This window comes from Rhinopithecus roxellana, chromosome 19 (genome assembly GCF_007565055.1).
Source record: "Rhinopithecus roxellana isolate Shanxi Qingling chromosome 19, ASM756505v1, whole genome shotgun sequence".
Taxonomy (NCBI): domain Eukaryota; kingdom Metazoa; phylum Chordata; class Mammalia; order Primates; family Cercopithecidae; genus Rhinopithecus; species Rhinopithecus roxellana.
In genome coordinates, this window is record NC_044567.1 from 47,191,303 (window position 1) to 47,219,202 (window position 27,900).

Sequence of the window (27,900 nt, forward strand, 5' to 3'; positions counted from 1 at the left end):
TGGGCTCTGTTACTCAAGGCACACCTGGTGTGTGGCACAGCTAGTGAAATGGTTCGCAGCTTGGCCTTGGGTATGGAGACCTAACCTTCCCTCTTCTCTTTGACTTGCCTATCAGAGTACCTATGAGCCACAAGGATGATGCTACAGGAGTAACTTTGACTCTACTCAGATTCCTAAGTTCCACTCTAGCATTCTGCTTCTAGAATTACTAGAGAAAATTACTTCATTCTGGGGTTCACTCATGAGCGTTTTCCATCTCGAGCAAAGACCATGATGCCCTCCTCTTGCTAGAGCCCTGTGCAGATCAGGAAGCTACACTGAGACAAAGCTGTGCACGAGGGCTGTGCTGCTCTGCCTGCCGTGTGCACACGCATTACCAGAGCTTCTCGTAAACACACAGTCTCCGATTCAGTAGGTCTCGGATCTGTCCTGGGTTTCTGAATTTCTAGCCGACCCCAGGGGATACAAGTGCCACTGTTCCACAGACGGTGATTTGTGTAGCAAGCTTCCAAGGTGCTGATACCCTTAGTAATGTTTGCAATTACTCCACAGTGTATTTTCTTCCTAATTACAAAATGTTCCAGACATACATATGATAACAGAAAGTAATAGAGTGGTCATAAATATTGGATAGTTACGTTTGCCTCAGATCTTTCTGTGATGACATAAAATGCGACAGGAGGAGCTGATTCCTGCCCACTCGGCCTTTCTCTGTTTTCCAAGGTAGCCACTCTCCTGAAGCTGTTGTGTGCTGCTTCAGTGCATGTTTTAGACTGGAACTACAGATGCATTCTTGAGTGCTTCAGAAGGATATCTTGCAGTGTGTTCATGTACACACACACACACACACACACACACACACACACACGATCTGCAAATTTATCTTCCTTAATTCTTCTTAGTACCAAATTGTGTGTGACATGTTTTAACCAATCAGGACTCCCCAGTGTAAAATAAAACTGCCATCTTTAGAGAAGGGGGAAGCATTTCTTGGGCTCATGATAGGATCGGGGGTCCTAGGAATACCCTACACACACACACACACACACACACACACACACACACAGAGTGAGAACCACCATCCTGAATCCTTGGTATCTGGGGTCAGGCTTCAGGGGACCACATGAGCTGGTTTCTCATGAGGGTGGGTTGCCCCCTTCCTTCCCTGGCTCTGCTTTCTTCTTCCTACTCCTACTGCCATCCCTTTTCCAACTTTCCAGTGGCCACCGTGACCCTAGTGGGAGGAGAAGGCTTGGCAGTGGGGCACGGAGTCATGGTGGGGACAGGATGCATCATGATGGTGACTGTGGTCTTTTTTCCAGGAGATGACCTCATGCGCTGTGTGGACCTCTACAACCAGGCCCAGTCCAAGTGGTTTGAAGAGATGGTGACCACCACATTGGTAAGTGGTCAGGGATGTGTGGACATGATGGTAGAGGCTGACGCAGAGCAGCCCTCGGTGGTTGTTGGCAGGCACGGGGATGATGGGGTGGAGTGACCCTAGAGATGGTCATCAAACCTACTTCAGTGTTGGGGTCAAAACCTCAATCTGAGCCAGCTTATGTGGATTCAGATCTCTGCTCCAGCGCTTCCTAGCTGTGTGGACGTGGGCAGGGTTGGGTTGGATATGGCTACATCCTTCTTGGGCTGTCCCCTGAGAGGTCAGGGTCAACTGAGAACTCTCCTCAACTAAGTGGACAATGGCCTCTTTAGGAAAAATAGCCAAGCTATAGGAAGAGAGGACCCCCCCCCCCACACACACACACACACGAGATGCAGGTCCTTGATAGGAGATCCTTGCAAAGTGGATGGATGGGTGAGGTTGGCGCTACACAGGGGGTCGGGGGAGGCCTCTGACCAAGGGTGAACTACAGGCAGCAGGGCCGATGATGCTTTCCTGAGTATTTCCTGTAAAGGGGCAGCATCCCTTTATCGATCAGCACCTGCCTGAGTGGACAGCGAAGTGTGGCTGGTGCTTGGGCCAGATGGGACAGGAGGCATCATGCCAGGTGCTCATCGGATCATCCCACTGTCTAAAGCCACCCCTGTCCATCCAGCACAGGACTAACCAGCTGCCTTCCCCAGGTGTCAGCCCACCAGAGCAGATTAGAGGCCTCCACTAGGGACAGTGGCCTAGTTTTCCTCCTGGTTAATCTCCTAATTAAGCCCCCTGCTTTACCCCCCTTTTCCGGTTAATCACCTGGGCAGTGACCTAGTTGTATGCAGAATAACAGCCTGATCCCCTAGATTCCAAAGACACAAAACCATCTAGAAACCAGAGAACAAACCCCTTCCCCTCTCCCCTTTGACAAAAGCTGCGCCACATGCAGCCCCGTCTGCCTCCCTGGACTGGTCTCTATTGCGGCCGCAGCACTAGGCGTGGGCAGAGGAAGGGAGGCTGCTCAGCAGAGGCCCAGGGACAAGGTCCCAGGAATGTGTGGCATGGAGCTCCCACATGTGTCCCCTTGCTGCACCCCATCAGGGCACCAGGGCTAGGGCTGCATGGGTGCGGTGCCATGAGTAACAGCCGGATGGACTCTGGTTTAAATCCTGTCTCCCCCATCATTCCGTGTCGCTTTGGGTGAGCCGTGTTGCTGCCTCTCTAGGTGTTAGTTCCCTTGCTTGGAGAATGGGGATCATAACAGAAACGATCTCTTAAAATTGTAACAAGGACAGTTAAGGAATGCACGGAAAGCCATCAGCACGGTGCCTGGCAGAGCAGGCTTTTCAGGAAGTAAAACAGCAGCTGCTGCTGTCCTCAGCTTCACCTTCACCCGAGATAACGGGGCACGCTCCTCATCAGACCCCAGAGAGTCAGATGGGGCAGGATATCCACAGCCAGTGACTTGCGTTTTGTCGTCTTGGTGGGAGGACCCCCAAGTGGAGGGGACGTGCTCAGAGTTCTCCGGCTTTTGCTTTCTCGGCAGGAGCTAGAGCGGCTGGAGGTGGAGAGGGTAGAGATGATCCGGCAGCACCTGTGCCAGTACACGCAGCTGCGGCATGAAACAGACATGTTCAACCAAAGCGTGAGTTTCCAGCCCAGCAGGACTCCTGGGCGACATGGAGCCTGGGGAGAGCCGCCTGGTGCTAGGCCGTGGCCAAGTGGCTGCTGCAAGTGAATCTGTCCTAAAGGCGGGCAGTGGATAGGTGCTGTGGCCTGGGTGTGGCCTCGTGGGCTGGGCCTGTCAGCATTGTCCTGGACGCCCGTGTGAATCCGACCCTGGCATGTGAAGTGGACTCGCCTGTGAGCTGTTACCCCGAGAAAGAAGCTCGTAACAGTTATAGTAGCTGAAAACATTATTAAATTTCTTTCTTTTTTTTTTTTTTTTTTTGACAGAGTCTCGCTCTGTCGCCCAGGCTGGAGTGCAGTTCCGGATCTCAGCTCACTGCAAGCTCTGCCTCCTGGGTTTATGCCATTCTCCTGCCTCAGCCTCCCGAGTAGCTGGGACTACAGGCGCCCGCCACTTCGCCTGGCTAGTTTTTTGTATTTTTTAGTAGAGACGGGGTTTCACCGTGTGAGCCGGGATGGTCTCGATCTCCTGACCTCGTGATCTGCCCGTCTCGGCCTCCCAGAGTGCTGGGATTACAGGCTTGAGCCACCGCGCCCGGCCTATTAAATTTCTTAAAACACAAAACCGAAAAAAAAAAACAAAAAAAAACGACTTCTAGAAATATTCAGAATACCTAAAGCTGAAGTTTTATTTGTCCTGTTCTCTGGTGGTGAATGTGGGGTAAAAGGGAGAAAGACAACCTTTCAGGCCCTCCTGGCCTCTCATCCAGGCCTGGAGTCTGCAGGGTGAGAAGCAGGGTCAGGCTGCATTCTGGGCTTCCCCGTTCACAGCCCTCTTCATGGGCTGTCCCTCAGATGGGCCTCCCCTGGGGCCCTGGAGCCCTCTAGAGAGGCTGCTCTGAGAGACACTAAGGCGAGGACAGCATGTCTCTGAGGAGATCTCCCCAGCTTGGCTGCTGCCTCTGACGTCGCGTTTTCTCTGTCTCTTGCAGACAGTTGAGCCCGTGGATCAACTGCTTCGAAAAGTGGACCCGGCCAAAGACAGGGAGCTGTGGGTCAGAGAGCACAAGACGGGCAGCATACGCCCTGTGGACATGGAGATCTAGATGGGCCTGTGCAGCTTCGGGGGGGTCCTGCTGGGGAGGGGGACTGGGCTCCCATCATGGGGCCCATGCTGAGTGGATGCCCCCCACCCTCTCTCCTGGGCCACTGAGGAGAGGGCAGAGAGCTGGTGATTCCAGCAGGGTGACTCGGACGGCTTAGCTGGGGGCTCCCCCGTATTCCCAGGCCCAGAAGACAGACCCACAGCCCTGCCCTTGTCTCTGAGGCTGAAGACCCCCCGATTTCCGTGCTGTGCTTGCCGCTCTGAAACAAACGGAGGCTGGAACTTTGTGGTCCCTGCTGAGTTTTGTAGGGGTCACTGTCACATGCTTGTGCCCTGGAAGCCCCAAGGCTCTTCCTCCAGCTGGCTCCCTTGTCTCCAGGGCTTTGGAGGATCAGGGGAGGGAGGTCTCTGTCTCTAAGCCAGGTGTCAGGATCAGAATCATGGGTAGAAGGTGCCATTCAGCTCACAGCCGCACCCAGAATCCTTTGCAGCCCTCCTTCTTTATTTTTTTCCCATTGCATTCTGGGAGTCCACATCTGGCTTGCTCAGCCACTGTTCATCACCAGGGGTTTTAGGAGGAAGGCTTGGCTCCTGTCTTCCCAGACCCACCATGCCTGGAGAGGTCAGGATGGAACTACCTCATTTGGCAAATTAGCCCCAAATCGGGCGCCGCGTCATGTGTCCTATGAGATCAGGCGCCGTCTGTAAAGTCTCCTCTGGAAATGCCAATCCATCCTTCCCCCAGCTGCTTCCTCGGGGAAGCCCCTGCCCCCACCCTGCCACCCCTTCCCAGTCTCATTAGAGGAAGCTTTCCAAAGTTCTCAGTTATCAAGACCTCATCCAGCTCATCCAAAGGCTTCAGGGATGGAAACAAACCAGCTCGTCTCAGAGGCCAGCAAGCTGGGGCCTGTCCGCCACTTTGCCCTCTGCACCTTTGGGCTGCCCTGGCCCCCACTCTCCCAGGCTGCCCACCACAGGCTCTTAATGGGGCCGGGTCAGTCCTACATGGGAGATGGGTTAGGGCAAGTCTTTGTCATCCCCCAGATGGCTCTGTCTTCTTGTATATGGCAGGGCTGGGACTGCTGTCCCTTGTATGGTTTTCTGTCACTGGTGGGCACTGGACAGGCATAGCAGACTCTCTTGTGGCCACACTGGGTTGTTGCCTTTAATACAGTGTCCCACCACCTTTGCTTCCAGCTCCTTCTGGACGTTCCAGAGCCCTGCACCAAACCCTCACTTGGTGACGGCACCTTTTTTCCCTCTCTCCATCTTCCAATCCCTGGAAAAGTCTGATCTGAGTGTGACTTGGGAAGCTTTCAGTGCTGCTGTTTGGTCCAGCTCATTACTTTCTCTACCACAGCGAACACATTTTCCACCATGTCAGTCTAAAGACTCAGCCCCAAGGGCCGGGAGAAGCATGAGCGAGGGACAGATTCTAGTCGGGAACCTGTACCCTGAAAATCCATCTTTCTCCTTCTTTGCCATTGACCACTTTGGGTTTGACCTGCACATCTGCAGTGAGGGCAGAATTCAAGAAGCACAACTTACTGGTCTTTCAGTCTTAATGTGCTAGAAACCGATGACTTACTAATCTCTAATTTGTTGGCGCCTCTATCATTGAATGAGAATTGCTTTCTTATAGTTCACATTAGAAAAATGCCTAATATACTAAAGTAAACCAAACATTGTTACTTTTCTCTTGTTCTTGAAGCATGGCAACCAAAAAGGCTGACGCAAAGGGCTTCACCAACATGAAGACCTCCTGGTAGGATCTGTCCATGGGATTCAGAACCACTCAGTCCAGCTCTGAGGTTGGGTCATGACACCAGCTACCAATTTTAGAATATTATTTCTTGGTTTCTTTATGAAAAATGGGTGCTAGTGGTAATTGCTTTGTGGCTTAGTAAACTACTTTGTGGATGATTTCCAAACATTCAAAGCCAATAGCCTTGTTATTAACAAGGTATTTTGAGTACAATATGGCTCATTGACTCTTCCATTTCCATCTGAGGATTCCAGAGTCCTCTGTTCATCCCTGGGTTAGAGTGAGCCCTCTTGCGTCTTCCAGGGTAGCTCAAGTTGGCCCAGTTTGGGCCAGTCCATTTTTGGAGGTCACTCTTTCCCCCTCATCCCCTCCTTCTCTTTACCCCCTTCACGTACTTCCTTTCTTTCTTCCCCCTGTTAATTCATTCATCAAGCAAGTTAAAGCCATTGGGCTACGATCTAATCTGAGGACACCATATGGCCCTGTCATCAGGGAAACCCATGATCTCTCGTTTTCAGGGGCCTTACAGGTCAGCAACCTTGGCATTCATATATAGGTACTCTGCAGAATTTAAGTTTTCAGAGGTAAGTCTGTCGCGCTGATTAATCTACATTCATTTGCTCAGCAAATGCTCAAGACAAGCCAGGCATGCTGAGAAGTGGCGCTGTAGTTGTAAGATGGGCATTCCTCCGCTCCCCTCTATTCTCCATGTTGACAGGGAAGAGTATAATAAGAGCATTGTGCGCTCTCCACACTTAACCCTCTGGGATTCTTTATTATAAATATAAACTACCGTCATGAGGCATTTACCTATTGGATGGAAGGTAGACAGCAACAAGATTTTAATCACCTGGTCACCAGACCCTCACGGCCCATATCCAACTCGAATTTCAGAAATTTCTTTGTTTGCTTTAAATAACTCTTTACAAATAAGGGCTGGGCACGGTGGCTCATGCCTGTAATCCCAGCACTTTGGGAGGCTGAGGTGGACGGTTCACGAAGTCAGGAGATCGAGACCACCCTGGCTAACACGGTGAAATCCCATCTCTGCTAAAAATACAAAAAATTGCCCAGGCGTGGTGGTGCGTACCTGTAGTCCCAACTACTCGGGAGGCTGAGGCAGGAGAATTGCTTGAACCTGGTAGGTGGAGGTTGCAGTGAGCCGAGATCGTGCCACTGCACTCCAGCTTGGGCAACAGAGCAAGACTCCATCTCAAAAAAATTAAAAATAAATAACTTTACAAATAGGAAACTGAAGCCCAAGGGTACCCAGTGAGGCTGTGAAATGGCCAGTGATTTAAGAGCAGGGCTGGAGTTGACAGTCCAGACCCCTGTGCGTATGAACAGGGGCCCCTTTCTGGTTGAAATCAAGATTAGGATGCAACTGAGAAAATGAAAGACCACACTTTGGAGTGGCAAGCACGCTATCTGGGTTGTTGTTTTGTTTTGTTTATGTCTTGGTGCTTAGGTGAGGACTTAGCTGGGTTTATTCAAAGTAGGTGAGTCTGGGCTATTCTTGAGAACCTCCATTCCGTTTCTGAGAACAAGTCAGCCCCTTCTACCTGCCTCCACCCAAGAGGACTGATGCACAAGATCTGTTTGTGAAAGCCTGATTTAAAAAGAAAAAAAAAAATCCTTAAGCCAAATGGTGTTCCAAGTTGGTTGCCATGAGAACCTCCAGGAAGAGCCACTTGTTACCCTCTATTATTTCTAGTGCTTTCCATCAGTGGCAACACATGGGCCACTTGGACTGTGGAGACGGTGGCCCTGAGATTCTGTCAGTGGGACCATCCTGGGCCTCCTTTCTACCTCCACTCAGCGCCCTGTTGGCCAAGGAGAATTTCTGCGGTGGGAGGCAGTGCTCCGCTGGTCAGGGTTGATAAACAGCCAGGCATACCGCAACAGTGTACCAACGAATTCACCAACCAGGGGTTTGTTTCCTTACCCCATGTGAAAACCAATCAATTACTAGATGAGTGGATGGATGCATAAAAATCTGGGCTGAGCCAAAGTCCCTTTTGGAAATACAAGCCATGAAATTCGAAGGACATGAGAGACCTTGGCTTGTTTAGGTGATTTTACTTCCAGCTGCAGGTAGTCTTGACAAGGAACGTTTAGACAGAAGGCTAGAGATGTACTCCTTGTGTAGGTAGGAGAGAGTACTTCTCATGTTAAGTGGGGTACAGATCGGCTGCCCGCCCACATAGCCTGGATATCGTCTTATCCCCATAATCCTTCCATCCCTACAAGGCCCATCGCCACCACCTTTTCCCAGGTTTGTTGAGGTATGATTGATATCCAGTAAAATTCACCCTTTGGAAATATACAGTTCTGTGAATTTTGACAAATTTACTGTCTTGTGACCATCACCAAGATCAACCTGTTTTTATCACTCCAAAAAATTCCCTCCTCCTGCCCTCTTTTCCTGGCAACCCTGATTGATTATCTGATCCTATAATTTTGCCTTTTCTAGAATGTCATATAAATGGAGTCACACTGATGTAGCCTTTTGAGTCTGGCATCTTTCCCTCAGCTTAATGCTTTTGAGTCATTCACGATGTTTGTGTGGTTTGTTCCTTCTCGTTGCCAGGAAGTATTTCATTGCATGGATGCACTACTCTGCTTCTTTATTTTTACACTGAGCCGTTTGCCCTGGAAGTTCTTGGCCCAGGGTCTTCAACTTGTTTGCACGACCACTTCCAGCTTGCTGCTTCCTTCAGCTCCCCAGGCTCCTCCTCCAAATGCCAGCTGTGCCCACAAGCTGTTCTTAGAGCTCACCTTCACCTTTTTGGCTCGTGGTAGGTTTTTGGTAGTGCAGAAAGAAGCCAGGGATGGGAGGGGAAGGGATGGATGGGTGCTCAATTGCTGCTCACGTCTGCTGCAACCTGAAGCCTGCATCTCAGCCAGTAGATCTGCTCCCTTCTGGGACCCGGGCTTCAGTGTCACATGGTCCTTGGCGTGTATTGGGCATTGGGGGCTTTGAAAGGCGAGCAGCAACAGCATGGACAAGAAGGCTGGGGCTGGCCCTGGGGCTTATCATGATGCTTTCCTGGATCTGTTGCTTCATCTGCAAGCTGAGGGTGTGTGTTCTAGATGAGTGTCTCAGGCCACCGGCAACTGCATGTACCTCTTCCCCTTCTCGTTTCCAATGATGTACCCTGTACACGTGTTCATGCTGTCTCTGGCTCTCATCTGCACAGTCGTGCATAGAATTGCCTCAAGTCCTGGTGAGAGAGAGAGAGAGACGCCTTGGCACTTTTCCAATAGCTAAAATTAAGAGTTTTATGTGCTGTTAAGAATGAGATAGTTTCTCCCAAAGAAAGTGCAAGTAATGACCGTTTGGGTCTCCTTCACCAATCTTTGATAGTATGTTCTGGAGTCCACTCCCCAGGAACCAGGACAGGTGTGAGGATGGAGTCTTTGTCACAGCTGGAGCCTTGCTCCGCTGGTGGTCACAGAGCCTGGCCTGTGCCTGCACCCCACTGGATGGTGGTATGTGGTGGCAGGGACAGAACCACATCCAGCTAAGGCCAGACCGGGCTGAGTGTGACCCCCGAGGTAAACAATCCTCTAAGCTAGGTCTTGTTCATGCCCCCTGCTCAGTGAAAGGTGAGCCCCGAGACCAGTTGGGTACCTCTCTATGGGAACCGGAGACATTTCTGGAACCAGAGCAGGTGAAGATTAGGGCCAGGAAGCCTGACCCCCCGGGTCCTCAAGGTAGGGAGCCAAGGAGGCTGCCAGGACTCTGCTGGGTGGAATTTTGCCAGGGAGGACTCTTGTCTCCCTCTCAGGAGTATTTCTGTTGAGGCTTTCCTGGAGGTGAAGAAGCAATTCCCGTTGCAGCAGGTTAGAGCGAGAATCAGACAGCAAAAACCAGTTTGCTTCTCCCCACGTTCTAAATGCCGGGACATGGCTGTCAGGAGGCTTTGCTGGGAGGTGTCTCTGGGGGTGACGTGAGCTTGGGGTGATGGCCTTTGGAGATAGCGTGTGGTGTTCGGGACTGTTCCTTGGTGTTTGAGGGAAACTTTAGTGAGATTGCAGTGGAATGTAAAGAGGTAAGGGCACGTGGGTGCTCTCTCAGGGTGGGGTGACTTGGAGACCTAGAGGGAAAGCCTGCTATGCAGGGGAAGGGCACAGGACTGGCCCTGCTCTGCTGCCTCCTTTGTCCCATAACCTGAAGTTAAGTCACATCCCCCGTCGGGACTTCCATGCACTCATCTGTCAAGTGGGGATACCTCCCTTCCAGCATCACCTGCATTAGACGGGCTGTCGGGAGTCGTGGGTTCCAGGCAGCTGTGTGGACCCAGGGACAGACATTCAGAGGGACGCCAGCCATCCTTGGTGACAGGGGCCCCAACTTAGCATCCCTTCCCTTCCCTTAAGAAGGAGACGGGCAGAGATAACCCCTTCACAGACACGAGCACATCGGCAAACCCTATGAGAGTGGAATTTTCTAACAAAATAAACTTGCTTGTTTGATCTGTTTTCTGTAACTTTTGCTAAATACTTTATACATTTTTCATGTTAAAGAGCTGTGTCTCCCGCCAGCACTTCTCACCCCGGTATGAATGTGTGTCCTCCACATTGTATATCTTTCCACCCTCTGGCTGCCTAGATCAGTAAATAAAATTGATGTAATATAATTTATAAGTAACACTGTTGAAACCCTGATCCCAGTGGAGGCTGTAACCCACCTGCCCCCGCCCCCCTCCAACCCCTGTTACCGCATTTGTGTGTATTAATGCTGAAGAATTAAATGTTTAAAGAGTTTAAATTTTGAAGGCGTTTGCTATATACAGTTGTCCTGCATTATTATAAAGAGTTTTCAGGAAGTTAAATCCCATCTCGTTTTTTCTTCTTGGCTCCGTGTGTATCCTCGAGATGCTTAGATTCATCCCATGTAAAATAAACTGTCCAGAGACACTGGGTCCCCCTAGGCGACCCTCTTTCCTGGAAGGCTGCCACATTCTTCATGTGACCTGTCTTGGCATTCCTCCCAGGCTCTTGAGATTGGTGGTGATTTCACCTCCAATGACTTAGTGGGAGACAAAGGGCATCTGGACACTGGCGCCCAAATGGATGCTATGCTCCTGGCCTCAGGCCCCTCCCCCTGGTGACTTCCTGTCTCTGTGGGTTCCAGCCCTCTGCTTCCCTCCCGTCTCTAGAGCTCTTGGCTATTTCTTTTCTCATCCATCCATCCGTTCATATATATATATATATATATATATATATATTTTTTTTTTTTTTTTTTTTTTTTTTTTTTTTGAGACAGAGTCTTGTTCTATCACCTAGGCTGGAGTGTGGTGGCGTTATCTCAGCTCACTGCAACCTCCGCCTCCCGGGTTCAAGTGATTCTCCTGCCTCAGCCTCCTGAGTAGCTGGGACTACAGGCGTGCCTCACCTTGACCGGCTAATTTTTGTATTTTTAGTAGAGAGGGTTTCGCCATGTTGGCCGAGCTGGTCTCGAACTTCTGACCTTAGGTGAGCCGTCCGCCTCGGCCTCCCAGAGTCTTGGGATTATATGCGTGAGTCACCAAGTTCAGCCCCATCCATTTATTCATTCAGTAATTACTGAGCATCTGGTATATACCAGAGACTGCTCTAGGTCCTGGGAACACATCAGGGAGAGTCCTGCTCTCAGGGAGCTGACATTCTAGCAGACAAAAACAATAGACCTACTACGTTCTGTGATGTGGGTGTGAACGGTGTTAAGTGTTGTGGAAAAGAAAAACAGGACAGGGTGAGGGTGGCTATGTTGCAGTATTCAATAGGGTCATTTGAGTGGCCTCACTGAGAAGGTGATATTTGATCAAAGACAAGGAGACCTGGGAGGGACCCTAGAAGGTCACCGGAGGAGAATGTTCCAAGCAGAAGAGATGCTCATGTTTCTGAGGCCAGCCTGGCTGGAGTGGAGGGAGTGAGGAGGGAAGAGCAGATGAGGCCAGCCTGGCTGGAGTGGAGGGAGTGAGGAGGGAGGAGCAGATGAGGAATGTGGAGGGCTGCCACGTTCTTCGAACGACTGTCTCAGCATTCCCCCCAGGCTCTTGGGATTGGTGATGATTTTACCTCTGATGACTTAGCAGAGAGACAAAGGGCACCCACCCCTTTTCGTCCCTTCTTGGGGGTGCCAAAGGGCACCTGCAAGAAATGGTGGATTGAGGGCCAGTGCTGCCTGTTGCAGGCTTTTGGCTTTGACGGGGAGAAGTGGGCAGGCATCGTGCATGACCTGATTTCATGGCTATGGGGCTCACTGCGGGGCTGTAAGGGGACAAGAGCAGAAGCAGGAAGAGCTATTAGGAGGCAGAGGTGACGCTGCCTGCCTGAGGCAGGTGCAAAGGAGGCAAGAAGAATGGTCTGGTTCTGGCTGCACCTTGAAGGTAGAGTCAAGATAATTTCTTGATAGATTGGAGAGGGTTGTGACTGAAAGAGAAACACTGAGAATTATGCCAAGAACCTCAATCCAAGTCATCAAAGTGATGGATTGTCACTTTCTGCCATGGGGACAGCTGTGGGAGGAGGGTCCTTCCCCATTCTCTGTCTCCCCCGCCACCTTCTCCATACCCCCTTTTCCCTCTCAATGCAGACTTCTCTGCAGGTGCTGGCTCCAAGTCAGAGGGCAGGAGGGTCATCTTGGTCTTCAGCTCATAAAAGGCAAGGTCGAGCAATGGGGAAAGGGTGGGGTCTGGGTCCCAGCTAACAGCCGAGATGGAGCTCCTGCTTGAGGGGATAGGGCCAGCTTCTGGGAAGCATCTTTCAGTGCAGCGAGGAGAGCGAGATGCAAACTGGGATCCTCTGCCTGGAGATGAAGCCTTCTCCTCTAGAGAAGTCTTTGGGGTTTGGGAGAGCTTATGGCCCCAGCTCAGACTTAACAAATCGTCTCACAATACATCATCTCCAACAGCTTGTTTGGCTAAGGAGCATAAGCTCTTCCTCTGATAGAACATGTTTATGCAGGTTTTCAAACAAACCTCCAGGTCATGACCCCTTGCTCTGAGCATCAACACAGCTGCCTGCGATCCCCTGAGGCCCCTCCTGGGCACAGCAACCTGGAGAATGTGGACTGTACCAGGCTGCTTCCGACCTGGGTCCAGCTCCTTCCTCCTTGTGCCTGGAGAGGACAGCAGAGACTTGGAGGGCTCTGGCTGCCTTCTGCCTCGCCCAGGGCCTCTTTCATTGCCATGGCAACCCCACACCCTCACCTACTTGTCCTCTAGGCTCAGGCCTCCTGTGATGTAGACAAAGGAAGCCTAAACAGACAGCCTGGCATACCTGGACTTTCCTTCCTCCTGGCATTGCCATTTAGCAACCATGTGACCCTAGGCTGGCGACGTGCCTTTGGGAGGCCCTACGTCTCACCTGTAACACTGGCCTCGCCTCATCTGCTGCAGGCTTGATGTGGACAGGGCTGTGATCCAGGAGGCACTTCTAGTCGCCTCCTACTAGTGGCTCAGAGCAAGGGGCCGAGGCCTCTGACCTCACTCTCCCTCCATCCCCAGGGCTGCCTCAGGGCTGCAAGAAAGCTCTGGAAGTGAATGCGATTCCAAGGTGTGGCTTGGGCTTGCTTGGTTCGTTTGTTTGTTTGAAGGCTGGTGACTGTCCTGTTTCTAACTGCTCTTGAGAATAAATGCACACTATAGGATGGTGAAAACCTAGATACTCCTATTCAGAAGTAATATTATCGCTGGGCGCAGTGGCTCACGCCTGTAATCCCAGCACTTTGGGAGGCTGAGGCAGGCAGATCATGAGGTCAGGAGATCGAGACCAGCCTCACCAACATGGTGAAATCCCATCTCTGCTAAAAATACAAAAATTAGCCGGGCATGGTGGTGAGTGCCTGTAATCCCAGCTACTCAGGAGACTGAGGCAGGAGAATCGCTTGAACCTGGGAGGTGGAGGTTGCAGTGAGCCAAGATCGTGCCACTGCACTCCAGCCTGGGCAACAGAACGAGGCTCTGTCTCAAAAAAACAAAACAAAACAAAACAAAACAAAAAACAAAAAAAACCTCACAAAGTGATGGAAAAAAATTAGAAAGTTCATACACATCCCCCAACATGCAGGTTTCCTGAGATGTCTCTGAAACTGTAGCGTGCAGAGTAGCTGGGAGAGATGAGTCTGCCCCTCGGTGCCTGAACCTCTCGCTCCTTCCAGAGTGATATCAAGTGGGCCTGGGAGGTGGCTTTCTCCCAGCAGCAGGGACCTACCTTCTGCTGCCACTAGCCTGTTAGTAAGTAGGCTAAAATCCCTACTTTACACTTTGAGATGCAAGGCAGGCGGATCACCTGAGGTCAGGAGTTTGCGAGACCAGCCTGACCAATATGGTGAAACCTCAATTCTACTAAAAATACAAAAAAAAAAAAAATTAGCTGGGCTTAGTGACAGACACCTGTAGTCCCAGATTCTCAGGGGACTGAGACAGGAGAATTGCTTGAAACCAAGAGGCGGAGATTGCAGTGAGCCAAGATTGCGCAACTGTACTCCGGCCTGGGCAACAGAGAGAGACTCTGTCTTTTTTTAAAAAAAAAAAAAAAAAAAAAAAAAAAAAAAAAAAACCACTTTACCTTCCTGGAGACTGTGGGGTTTATTCTTCATACTTCATACCCCAGGGCAAAAAAAAGACAACTCTCCACGGCGGCAAGGCTGGGGTTCTGAGTGTGTCCCCTCGAGCACTGCCCTCCGCTAAGGAATGTGCACGCCCACCCTCCCTTCCCTCTGGGTGACAAGAATCCAGGTGTGCAGCATCCTTACTAGGGTGCTTCCTCATGCTTGATACTCCCTGCTGCGCTGCAGGGACGCGAAGCCTGCCTTTGCACAGCTCCCTGTCTCTGATCACTCAGTTATTTACCCATTCACTCAGCAAACACGTTTTCTTGCCTGCTCACTCCAAGTCTGCTGCGGATGGATACCCTGCAGCCTGCCATGGAGCCGCAGATAGATTTTGTTTGGCCCGCACCATGTTTTGTGATTTTGTTTTTGTTTCTGTTTTTGTTTTCTTTTGTTTTTTTGAGACGGAGTCTTGCATTGTCGCCCAGGCTGGAGTGCAAGAGCGCGATCTCGGCTCACTGCAACCTCTGCCTCCCGGGTTCAAGCGATTTTCCTGCCTCAGCCTCCCAAGTAGCCCGGATCACAGGCACCCGCCACCACGCCCAGCTAATTTTTTGTATTTTTAGTAGAGACAGGGTTTCACCATGTTGACCAGGCTGGTCTCGGACTCCTGACCTAGTGATCCACCCTGCTCGGTCTCCCAAAGTGCTGGGATTGCAGGCGTGAGCCATCGCGCCCAGCCGTGTTTTTTTAAATTTCAAATTAATTGCCAAAGTTGAAAAGTATGGAAATTGCATCGAAAATTCTGATTTCTGGATTTCTCTTGACTAATTTAAAAAAAAAAAAAAAAAATCTCACGTTCCCCTGTGACCACGTTCGCTGGCAGCCCCTTCCCGAGGTGACACAGGCCTGGCTGCCCCCTGTTGGTCCCTGCAGGCAGTTCACCTTCACTCCCTGTGACTGATGGGCAGTAACAAAACGAGTGTTTAGCATTAGCCGTGTGCCAGGTTCTAAGTGTGTCACACATATTGACTCACATCAGCCTCACAGTGACAGTGTGGTAGATGCTATGATGCCCATTTATTCAAGAAAGGCTTAATGGGGGCCCAAGCCTATCAGGTTCTGGAAATGGAAATGCATCACAGACAAAATCCTATCCTTCCTGGAGCTTTCATTCCGGTGAGGGGACATGGGGCATGCCGAAGACAGTGGGGGGTGTGCTATAGAGGGTCAGTATAGGCCTGGCTGAGCAGGTGACATTTAAGCGGAGATGAGACTGCAGTGAAGGGTTAGAAGAGTGTCCCAGGTGGAAAGAGGTGAAGAAACATGCCTGGGGCCACACGGCTAGTTAAGTAGCCAAGCTGGGACTTGAACCCATGGTGGCCCCAGAGCCTGTGCTTCTAACCACTACATTCTAGGGCTTGATGTGAAATGCCAGCCCTGCCCTGAGATGCTCAGAGTTAGTGAGGAAGAGAAACAGGGAATGTGGCTGCCATTAGAGGGCTGGGGCTGGGGGTGCAGGAGGCCCCAGCTCTGAAGATTCCAACTTCCTGTGCTGTTCTAGTATCCTCCCAGGAGGCCGAGATGAATTGCCTGCCTGCCCTGGGCTCTTTATTTTAATCTCAGTAGGGTTCTGGGAGCACCTACCCACCTCCACAAAGCTCCTGGGCCCCTCCTCCCTTCAAGGATTGCGAAGAACTGGTCGCAAATCCTCCTAAGCCACCAGTATCTCCATCTTCAGCTCACACCAGCCCTGAGCGCCAGCCTGCGGCCAGGGGACCACGCACGTCCCACCCACGCAGCGACTCCGCAGCCGCTGCCCATTCTTCCTCACCCATGGGGAACAGCAAAAGTGGGGCCCTGTCCAAGGAGATCCTGGAGGAGCTGCAGCTGAACACCAAGTTCTCAGAGGAGGAGCTGTGCTCCTGGTACCAGTCCTTCCTAAAGGACTGCCCCAGTGGCCGTATCACCCAGCAGCAGTTCCAGAGCATCTACGCCAAGTTCTTCCCTGACACTGACCCCAAGGCCTATGCCCAGCATGTGTTCCGCAGCTTCGATTCCAACCTCGACGGCACCCTGGACTTCAAGGAGTACGTCATCGCCCTGCATATGACCTCCGCAGGCAAGACCAACCAGAAGCTGGAGTGGGCCTTCTCCCTCTACGACGTGGATGGTAACGGGACCATCAGCAAGAATGAAGTGCTGGAGATCGTCATGGTCAGTCTCCCCTCTCCCCTTCTGGCTGGGCGGCGCTGGGGTCACTTGGGGCTGGGGGCCCCTTGCTGCACAGTGAGTGGAGCTGTGGGTGGAGCGGGGGATTCAGGCCACTGGCTCTGAGAGCGTGGTGCTCCAAGAGGCTGATATTGATAGAGGGGTGGGCACTTACCCACAGCTTCGTTGTCTTCCTGAAGCAGAATCTGAATGTTTCCTAATACAGCCATGTTATGCTTTGCTTCACGATGTTTGGGTCATCTATGGACCATATATACCACTGTGGTCCCATAAGATTGTAATGGAGCTGAAAACTTCCTATTGCCTAGTGATGTCATAGCACAGTTACTTTATTTTTCAAATGCATTTAGTGTAGCCTAAGTGTATCTATAAAGTCTGCAGTAGTGGACGGTAATGTCCTAGTTCTTCACATTCACTCGCTACTCGCTTACTGACTCACCTAGAGCAACTCCCAATCCTGCAAGCTCCACTCATGGTAAGTGTCCTAGACAGCTCTACCATTTTGTATCTTGGTGTTTTGTTGTTGTTGTTGTTGTTGTTGTTGTTGTTTTTTGAGATGGAGTCTCACTCTGTAGCCCAGAGCTGGAGTGCAATGGTGCAATCTTGGCTCACTGCAACCTCTGCCTCCTGGGTTCAAGCAATTCTCCTGCCTCAGCCTCCCGAGTAGCTGGGATTACAGGTGCCCACCACCACGCCCGGCTAATTTTTGTATTTTTAGTAGAGACGGGGTTTCACCATGTTGGTCAGGCTGGTCTCGAACTCCTGACCTCAGGCAATCCACCCACCTCAGCCTCCCAAAGTGCTGGGATTTACAGGCATGAGCCATAGTGCCTGGCCCATTTTTTATCTTTATACTATATTTTTACCACATGTTTAGCTATGTTTAGATGTGCAGATACTTACCATCATGTGACAACTGCCTGCAGCACTCAGGACAGTCACATGCTGCACAGGTTTGTAGCATAGGAGCAAAAGGCTGGACCGTGGAGCCCAGGGATGTAGTAGGCTCTGCCATCTGGGTTTGTGCGAGGACTGTCTATGACGTTCCCACATGGAAATTGCCTAAAGATGTATTTCTCGGAATGTATTCCTGTCTCTGAGTGACACATGACTGTATTTACATTTTTTCTTTCTCTCCATCCTTGTTTCTTCCTTCCTTTGTTAAAATATCCTTTGAAATTTTCGGCAGTACACATTCAACTTGAATCGCTGTTCATTCTAAACACACAATATGCTTCAAATATAAAGTAGAAAGAGGTCAAAGTTGGGGGCATGAACTCTGAGTTCTAGTTCTCATGTTCTCCCCAGCGTGGGGCGGATCGCCCGTACCACCCTTGAGCCCGCACTTGCCATGCACAGCATGGCTCCCCGGCTCCTGACAGGTTCCCTGTGAGGTGTACACGCTTCCACCATGGTTCCCAACACGCCTTCTCCCTCGTCCATACTGTCCTTGTGTCAGATCCTTTGTTGTGAAAGTAGTGACAAAAACCACAATTCCTTTTCCACCAACCTCGTAGGTGTCTTGAAAATGGTTTATCTAATGTATAAGTAACTCATGAAATTTAGAAACCTAGGCAAGAGATTGAAAATTGCCTCATCCAAGGAAAACATCCAAGGGAAACTTTTCTTAGTATATCGGTATATACCTTTTCAGTCTTTTACCCATATACTTTTAAACAATGTTAAAGCTATGACATATTCACATACGATTTTTATCATCCATTTTTCAGTTACTCTTTTATCATGAGTGCCTTCCATATCATTACATATTCTTCCAAAACAGTTTTTTGTTGTTGTTGTTCAGACAGAGTTTCACTCTTGTCGCCCAGGCTGGAGTGCAGTGGCGTTATCTCAGCTCACTGCCACTTCTACCTCCCAGGTTTGAGCAGTTCTCCTGCCTCACCCTTGAAAGTAGCTGGGATTACAGGCACCCGCCACCACGCCCAGCTAATTTTCGTATTTTAGTAGAGACAGAGTTTCGCCATGTTGGCCAGGCTGGTCTCAAACTCCTGACCTCAGGTGATCTGCCCGCCTCGGCCTCCCAAAGTGCTGGGATTACAGGGGTGAGCTTCTGCACCCAATCTCTTCCAGAACACTTTTAATAGCTGCTTGGAATTCTGGCTTATGGAAATGTGGAAATTATTGAACATTCCTATGTTTTTGGACATTAGGGTTGTTTCCATTTCTCTCCTATTATACCAGTTCTAATTTCTTTCATTTGATTTTTTTTTTTACGTATTCTTTTTCAATTCCCCTGCCCCTGCCACTTGCTTTATTATTCTAATTCCATTCCTGTTAGTAGAGACTGTTATTCAGATGTTATATAACTTTGTATGCATTTGTAATCATGCCTTCATTTGCATGATTACAAATGCACAAAAATTTTCCACCCTTATTAGGAGAAACCATAAATAAAACAGCAAAGTGTGCGGCTTGTGGTTCATGGGCTTATCCTCAATGCTCAGGTCGGGCCTCCCATTCCGGCAGGCATGTGTCTCCCTCATTGTTATCTTGGCACAGCCTGCAGAGAAAGCTCCCTCAAATTGGCTGTGGGGTCTCTGGGTGGCCTGGGACAGGGCCTAAGTCTTCAGAGCGCCATAAACAATGCGGGGCCCAGCAGAAGCCTACAAATGGATACTCCTTGAAGAAAAGTAGGAGGAAAGGGAGGAGGGGGAAATGAGGGAGGGAGAGAGGGAAGGTGGAAGTCAGGAAGGAAAGAGAGTGAAGCAAGGGGAAGGAAAGAAGGAAGGGAGGGAGGAGAAGGAGAGGAGGAGAGAAAGGAAGAAAGAAGAAAGAAGGGAGGGAGAGGCCATCAATGGCTGGGGCTGTGCAAGGTGGCAGAAGGCTCTGCTGTTCACCAGATTACAAGTTCATGGGCAGAGCACTGACTGGGGGAGTCACAAGTGAAGCGTTCTAGTCCCAGCTCTGACTCCAACTAGCGGTGTTGCTGTGGGAAAACCATTTTACCTTCCTGGGCCCAGGGTGAGGATTTGATTATTTTTGCAGCCTTTCCCGAGGCCCTGAAGGTCTGTCCCTCTGTGTTGGAGGTGGGGTGGGCAGGCAATCACTCCCGGCTTCTGGCTGGCACACCTGCACATGGTACCCAAGGCCCTGCACAGACGGATAGGAGTATAGGAACCACCTACACTTGCGTCCAGCTCAGGGCTCTGAGGGCTGCCAGTGAGGCCGCTGCCCTGGGCTGCTGGCTTTGGTCTCCTTGCTCCTTTTTCCAGCACCAGGGGGCTGAAGGGGAACTTCTCAAAGCTATCGACCTTCCCTCCAGGATAATTTCACAGCCATTATTGCCCCTGCCTGCCTTGCTCACAAGTGTCTCCAGGGAGGCAGAAGGCTCTGGCCAGAGCCAGTAACCTCCCAGCTGCCACCCAACATACCTGCCTGCCCTCAGCATCCAAGGACCTACACCCTTGGGTGTCCCTTCAGGACCCAGCCGGCGCTGGTGTTCCTGAGCCAGTGGAATCCTAGAAACTTGGAGCTGGAAGGGTGCATGGAGCCCCCTTGTCCCTTTCCCTGATCTCACAGGTCTGGGGACACTTCATGCTTCCCCTACATTGCATACCCAACTGCTTTATTAGAGGGGAGGGAGGTGAGAAGGATGGGATCCTTGAGCCCAAAGCTAAGCCTTTCGCTGAACCCGTCCTTGAGCAGAAGGTTAAATGAGGGTCTTGCTGTACCAATGGGAAGACCTTTGAAAAGTTCTTGTTGATGCCTCTCTCTCCCTCCCCTAGCCTTGCCCAATGCTCTCCAAGACCTTCCAGTGATAAGGAGGTGAGTGGGCTATGGCGTAACACAAGGATACCAATTCTAGAATCAAAATGCCTGGATTCAAATCTCTACTCTTCTCCTTCTAGCTGGGTGACTTCCAGCAAGTTAGTTGTCTCCGTTTTTTTCATCCATAAAATGGGGCCAATCATACCTTCTTCATATGGTTATTGTGAAGACTAGGTGTAAAAAATGTTTAGAAAAGCGACACCTAGGCCAGGCATAGTGGCCCATGCCTGTAATCCCAGCACTTTGCGGGGCCAAGGTGAAAGGATTGCTTGAGCTCAGGAGTTTGAGACCAGTCTGGGCAACATAGTGAGACCCTGTCTCTACAAAAAATTCAAAGAAACTTGCTGAGCATGGTGGTGCGCACCCGTAGTCCCAGTTACTCTGGAGGCCAAGGTGGGAGGATTGCTTGAGCCCAGCGTGTCAAGGCTGCAGTGAGCCATGATTGCACCACTGCACTCCAGCCTGGGCAACAGAGCAAGACCCCATTTGGAAAAAAAAAAAAAAGAAAACAAAAGAAAAGAAGAAAGGGGAGTGACACTTATTAAGTACTCAACAAATGTTAGAATGTTAGCCGTTATTGCCATAAGTCAGTCTTACTGAGCAACTGAGGTACAGTATGAATCCAGAGGAAGAGGTTTACTCTTCTAAAACCTCTAGGCAGTAGGGTCTGAGGTAGTGATTCCCAAACTCCAACCTCAGGACTGCCGTCATATTTGCATCAGGAAGCTTTTTCTTTCTTATTTTCATTTTTTTAAATAAGTGAAGTTAATATGTTTACATGGTTAGAAAATCACAGTACAGAAAGGTACAAAATAAGAAGCGAAAGTCTTGTTTGTCTCTTCCCTGAATTCCCTGTCCCTTATGAGGGCCTCAAAAATACAGATGCCCAGGTCCTACGCCCAGGAATTTTGATTTAGTAGATCAGGTGGGGGCCTGTACATCTGTATTATAACTGCTATCTGCTCCCACGGGCTGGTCGGGCACTGAGGGACATTGTGATGGAGGTGACCCAAAGTCCCTGATGTGTCTTCCATAATGTTTGTACCATTTTACATTCCCAGCAACAGTGGAGCAGGGTTCCCTTGTCACCACACCCTTGCCAATGCCTGTTATTTCTTGTCTTTTTTATTACAGCCATTCTAACAGGCGTGAGGTGATATCTCATTGTGGTATTGATTTATGTTTCCCTGGTGATCAGTGATGGGTTTCTTGATACCTGCTGGCCACTTGTACGTCTTCTTTGGAGAAATGTCTATTTGGGTCTTTTGCCCATTTTTTCTTTCTTTTTTTTTTTTTTAGATAGAGTTTTGCTCTTGTCACCCAGGCTGGAGTGCGATGGCGTGATCTTGGCTCACTGCAACCTCCACCTCCCAGGTTCAAGCAAGTCTCCTGCCTCAGCCTCCCGAGTAGCTGGGACTACAGGCATGCACCACCACACCCGGCTAATTTTGTCTTTAATAAAGACGGGGTTTCACCATGTTGCCCAGGCTGGTCTTGAACTCCTAACCTCAGGTGATCTACCCGCCTCAGCCTCCCAAAGTGCTGGGATTTACAGGCGTGAGCCACCACGCCCAGCCTCCTTTGCCCATTTTTCAATTGTGTTATTTGGTCTTTTGCTATTGAGTTGTAGGAGTTCCTTATATATTATATACAATGTGTATATTATATATAGAAAGAGACAGGGTCTTGCTTGTCACCTAGGCTAGAGTTCAAAGGTACAAAAACGGCTCACTGCAGCCTAGAACTCCTGGGCTCAAGCAATCCTCATCCTCCTGTGTAGCTGGGACTGTCGGCATGCCCACCACCTCTGCTAATTAATTTTCTCTTGCAGAGATGGAGTCTCACTTTGTTGCCCAGGCTGATCTCAAATTCCTGCCCTCAGGTGATCCTCCTGCCTCGTCCTTCCAAAGTGCTGGGATGATAGACGTGAGCCACCGCACCTGGCCCCTTATGTATTTTTGATATTAACCCCTTATAAGATACATGGTTTGCAAATGTTTTCCCCCATTCCATAAGTTACCTTTTGATTTTGTTCATTGTTTCCTCTGATGTGGAGAAGCTCTTTAGTGTGATGTCATCCCGCTTGTTCATTTTGGTTTATGTTGCCTGTGCTTTTGGTGTAATATCCAAAAAATTATCGTCAAGACCAGCATCAAGAAGCTTTTCCCCTGTTTTCCTCCAGCAGTTTGACAGTCTGAGGTCTTATGTTTAAGTCTTTAATCCATTTTGAGTAGATTTTTGTGTATACAGTGTAAGATGTGGATTTTCCGGGGTTGCCAACCCCTTAAAGTTCCTCCTAACGAGTTCTTTCTTTCTGTTTGGTACAGGCTATTTTCAAAATGATCACTCCCGAGGACGTGAAGCTCCTTCCAGAGGATGAAAACACGCCGGAAAAGCGAGCTGAGAAGATCTGGAAGTACTTCGGAAAGAATGATGATGGTGAATTCCTTTTCCTTCGTTGCCTTTGATTTTTCAACCATGGACTATTCCCTGGGAACCCCAAAAAGATTTATTCTTCTGAGTCACAGTGTCCAGGCAGGACAGGGACACCTCATTCCACTGTATATTTTTAGAGCTGTCTGAAGGGTTCGACAGGGGGAATGGCCTTAAGGGTGAGTGGGAGCCAAAACTGTTTTCTGTACAATTAGAACAAGAGCAAACTTCAGCTCACCCTACCTTTGAATTAATTTCAAGTCCCAAGTCAGTGGGATCTAAATTGCTATGGTTTTACTTTAGGAAGTTGGTTTGGGTCCTCTGAGAAACACCACCAAGATAGGATTAGATTTAAATGAGATTGCAAGAGATTTATAGGAGGAAAGGCTGATGAAGGAAAACAGGTAGGAATCGAGAGAAGGCTGAGAAAGCCATCAGACTGCCAAGAAGATCTGACCCCTGGCAGGGAGAGAGGGGAAGAAAGGAAGGTTAGGCAAGAAAGGAAGGTTAGGTAAGTAATGCCCGAGACAGTGCATTCTGAGGAAGTGTTGACAGAGTCGACGGGGTGTCCTCAGTGTCCCTGTCAGTCTTGGTGCTCCTGCCCTGTCAGTCAGTGGCAGGAAGCAGCCCTCAGGAAGCGTGATCCTGCATTGTAGGCAGTGATGGACTCCAGCCCTCGGCTGCTGGGGCTGTGTGTCTGTGATGCTCATGGCCAGCACAAGAAGGATGCGGTAAAGGAGCTGGTATCAGGCTGGGGCTGCAAACACATGGGGCTGGAGGGGCAGGAATGATGAAAACAAGTCATGTGGACAGTAATCTACAAGCAGTGCGGATTGGCAAACAGCACAGGGTGCACCTCAGGTCTGATGGCTTCCAGCGTATTCCATGTGGGAATATGGAACCCATGGTTGAGACATCATTTGATTTTTTTTTTAAGAGAAGCCAGCCATGGAGATTTAAAAAATGCAATGTGTCTCAATTGATAAAACACAGCATGGCCCAAACACATCGAAGGGTCCTGTATTAACCCCTTTGGTGACCTCTGGGGGCAGTCTCCCACCGGGGTCAAGAAGAAAAACCTGAGCAGGATGCTAAATAAGGGCAGAGAGAAATGATCCTGCCCCTCCTAATCTGCCAACAACAACAAATGATGTAATAAGAGAAGCACGAAGGTCATTGGGGTAGGAGGGACATAGGATACAGAATTTAAGGAGGCGCTCGTTCTCAGGGATCAACAATGCACTCACAGGACCTCAAAGTGAGTGCCTCCTTAAATTCAGGCCTTGGTACTTTACCCATCTTTCCGTCATCGGCCCTGATTGGCACCTCTCCTTTGAGCACTTTCTCCTCCTTGCACAGACATTGGCTGCCAAGATGCCTTCTTTCGGCACTTCGCCCACTGGCTCCTTAATTGGCTTCCTGACCTCCCTCTGGGTCTGTTCATGTGTTGAGCCCTGTGTTCTGCTGTTTGCTCATCTGGAAACCGCCCCAGTGAACACCCCAGGAGGGCATGATGTCAGAGGCTGACGTGTTACTCCTGTTTGTGACATGCTGTATGTGTTTCCACATGGCCCATCGGGAGACAATGCCTCACGGCAGAGTCAGGCTTTGATGGTGGGAGTTTCGGGTTCTCTGTGAGCTCTCTGTGGGGTGGCTGGGATATTAAAACCCAAGACTTATGCAGGAAGCCATCCTGGATCCTAACCCAGAAGGGATTAAGGGTATCCAAAAACGCCCAGAGCATAAGTCAGAAATCACATTCAGTTCAGCAAAGGTTTGTTGAGCACCAACTCTGTGCTAGGCACTGTGAACATACAACAGAAAGGAGCATCTGTCTCATGCAAGAGGTATTTCTGTGTGTGACTGCCTTCCCCGCCAGATCAACAGTTTCCCAGGGAGGGACTTCATCTCATGCTCTTCTGTTGTACACCCCACCTCCGCTCCCCGTGGGGACCTTGGCTCCAAGCACAGTAGCATCTGGGCCCAGGACCGTACATTTAACTGGACTGATCTGAATACAGTAAATCACCTGATAAAAACACCAGAAAACTGGGTGTGGCTGCAACAAGGCTGTCTCAGTCCTGATCCCAGATAAGGAGGCAGATGAGACTGGGGGTTGCAGGGATGGATGCATAGGAAGGGGTCTTGGCGGAGTTGTCAGCCAGGAATCAGGGGCTGCCTGTGTGCTACAGGTGCCAAAGAGACCTCTCTGCAAGCCACACTCCCCCTGGTGTGATCTCATTGGGCCCCTCACCTCTCACCCCTATGTCTATGGGGACGTTGTTCCCTGCTTCTTGGCTGAGACTCTGGGCCTGACACCTAGATTGTTTTGCTATGCTCAGAACCCCAGAAGCTCCTCCTGAACTTGATCCTTGAAACTTGAGCTAATACAGAAAATAGAATAACAATTAATATTCATGATTGAAGTATTTAATAACCAGCAAGGCAGGGGCACCAGCCGATCGGAAGAGGCACATAGCACAAGATTGGCATCTCGGGGCCCCCTCCAGTGCCAGTCATTTACCGCCTTTTGCTGGTCCCCAGGGAGCTCCAAGGGTCATGGGAAAGGAGGTGGGTGTCTGGATCAGGGTGGGAGAATATTGAATACTCAGGGCCACTGAGTATTCAATATTTTCATAATAGATACATTCACACTGGGGAGACTGGCTGGATGTCAGCCTCATCGCAGCTTGCTTGGCTATCAATCCTGGCTGTTTTATGTATGTATATATTTTTTCCCAATGCACAGATAAACTTACGGAGAAAGAATTCATCGAGGGGACCCTGGCCAATAAGGAAATTCTGCGACTGATCCAGTTTGAGCCTCAAAAAGTGAAGGAAAAGATAAAGAATGCCTGATGCCAACTGCTCAGTTGTCCTCCCTCCACCCATCACTCACACGACACCCGTGAGCGCGTGTGCACACACACACACACACACACACGCACGCACATGCACACATCCACCCCAGGGCCAAGAGAAAGGCCTGAACACAAGCCCACAGCACAGCTCCCTGCCAAACTGAAGCATCTGTAGTGACCCACTAGTTCCTTCTTCCTGAGTCTTCAGCGTCCCTCCCATCATCCCCGATCCCACCCCTCCCTCTGCCCACCAGCCCATGGCCCTGTGCTAATCCCAGGATTAGGCCATAGGAGTCCTAAGTGTCACCCCGCTCTAAGCTCCTTTGTGGAGTGCTGGGTAAGCAGTTTCCAATAAATGTAAGCTGAGCTGGGCACATGGCTGCTGGTCATCCTTCACCTGGAAAGGAAATGATTTCTGTCGGCCGCACCTCAAAGACAAGGTTGTGCTGCGATGGCAGCCCTAGGCTGGACTGCTCTGGTGCCGAATGAGCCTGACGCAGTCCTGCTCTCGTGGAGCTCACGGTCCAGAGGGGGCAATGGAGCTGGAAGGAGGCCATGACCAGTGGCCCAGGTTACCATGGAAACATGCAGAGCAGCAGGGGAGGACACAGTGGAAGGGGCTGACTTGTCAGGGGGGGATCAGGGACCACATCCCTGACGAAGGGAGATTTAAATTCAGACCCACTGCACACGAGGTGGGGGACGGGGTGGGGGTGGGGAAGGCTCAAACAGAAGGCAGCCAACACAGAGCCACTGAGGCACGAACGACCATTTCAAGTTCCAGGAGGAGGTCAGGGTGGCTGGAGGGTAGGAGGAGGAAGGAGAGCAAAGTGTGAGCGGAGCCTAAAAGGTAGGTGGGGGCTGGACCATGCAAAGCCCTCCCTGCAGCCCGTGGTAAGCACTTGGGGGCTCACCGTGGGGGCGGCGGTGCCACTGTGGAGTTGGAAGTAGGAAGGTTTTATGTTTGTAAGAGAAGTCCCCAGCAGGCTAAAATAAGTCAGAGGGGAGTGATTGGGGGCTCCTTAGGGGCAGGGAGCCTGATGAATAAGCTTTTGCAGTCACCCAGATGGCCTGGGCCAGGGGAAAGGCAATGGGATGAAGAGGACCAGACCCAATAAGGATACATTTAGGAGGTAGCATCCACCTGGCTGGCTGAGCGGGGAGGAGGTGGGAGGGCAGTAATGGCAGGCAGGTCTGTAGCTGGGGCAGTGGGTGAACAGCAATGCCATCTATGGAGATGAGAAATACAGGGAGCCTTTGAGGTTTCAGGGAACAATGACGAGTTCAGCTTCAATATAGTAAGAGGTGAAGGCAGAGCCGCAGATGGCCCTAAAGCCCCTTGTTTTAGAGACAAGGAAAAGGAGTCCCAATGACAGGAAGCAGCTTGCTCAGGGGCGGCCAGCTGAGGATCCAAGGTCAGGTCAGGGCTACCCACCAGCCCCCCACTGCCTCCTCAAAGCTCCAGGGCCTGGGATACCCAGGAACTCCATCAGTGGGTTCTCCAAGATCCTTGGGTTTGTTGCTTTGAAGGTCCATTTATTCTCCAGCCTCAAGTTCCAAGATGAGGTCGGAAAAATGCATGGATGCCCTGGATTCTTGACTGACCTGTCTGCAACCTCTCGAGGCTGGGGAGTCTCCAGTTGGTGGTGGTGTGGTGATGCCTCCAGACCCCACTTTAGCCACAGAGATGACACAACCACCACTGCCAGAGAGCACTCCTCTGTGTGGAGAGCAAACATGAGAATAAACACTTAGGAGCCATGCACCATGCTAGACTCTGCCGTCACTATTTCACTGATGGAGATGTTGTCTCCATAGTACGGATGACGATACTGAGGCCAGGAAGTGTGAGTAGGAGTTGGTACTTAAACTGGAGTCCTTTTGATTACACCAGGTTTCTCCAATAGTTTTGACCTGGACACAGCAGGATAGAGAACTCTAGGATAGCACAGTGTCAGAGCTGGAAAGGGGAGGGAGGCTATAAGGCATGAGCCCAGAGGTTCTGGGAGGAGAAGGATTATTATTAGAATCATCTGCCCAAGACACTTCTCCCATGTAGACATAGTGGGCTATATATAGGCGCTTGTTCAGTGGGAGATAAAGGACCCTGTGGGTCCAGTCCAGAGTGTTCCAGGAATATAACCAAAGGGCTCAATGTCTTAC

At 50.3% G+C, this 27,900-nt stretch overlaps 2 protein-coding genes across 11 annotated transcripts in view; both read left to right on the forward strand.

Moving 5' to 3' along the window:
• The window catches only part of GAS7 (growth arrest specific 7), a 299,071-nt gene extending 288,353 nt beyond the window's left edge, over window positions 1-10,718 (forward strand). For all 10 annotated transcript variants that reach the window (XM_030922603.1, XM_030922610.1, XM_030922613.1 and 7 more), the window contains 3 exons: window positions 1,323-1,402; window positions 2,928-3,026; window positions 4,003-10,718. In XM_030922603.1, coding sequence (XP_030778463.1) covers window positions 1,323-1,402; window positions 2,928-3,026; window positions 4,003-4,116 — 293 coding nt within the window. In that variant the 3' untranslated portion in view covers window positions 4,117-10,718. The remainder of the gene's footprint in view (window positions 1-1,322; window positions 1,403-2,927; window positions 3,027-4,002) is intronic.
• Window positions 10,719-15,078: 4,360 nt separating this feature from the next.
• RCVRN (recoverin) lies at window positions 15,079-26,109 on the forward strand. Its single transcript, XM_010358267.2, has 3 exons — window positions 15,079-16,639; window positions 22,771-22,882; window positions 25,626-26,109. Exons 1-3 carry the CDS (start codon window positions 16,259-16,261, stop codon window positions 25,733-25,735), a joined length of 603 nt encoding a protein of 200 aa, XP_010356569.1. The 5' UTR covers window positions 15,079-16,258; the 3' UTR covers window positions 25,736-26,109.
• The last annotated feature ends 1,791 nt before the right edge of the window (window positions 26,110-27,900 follow it).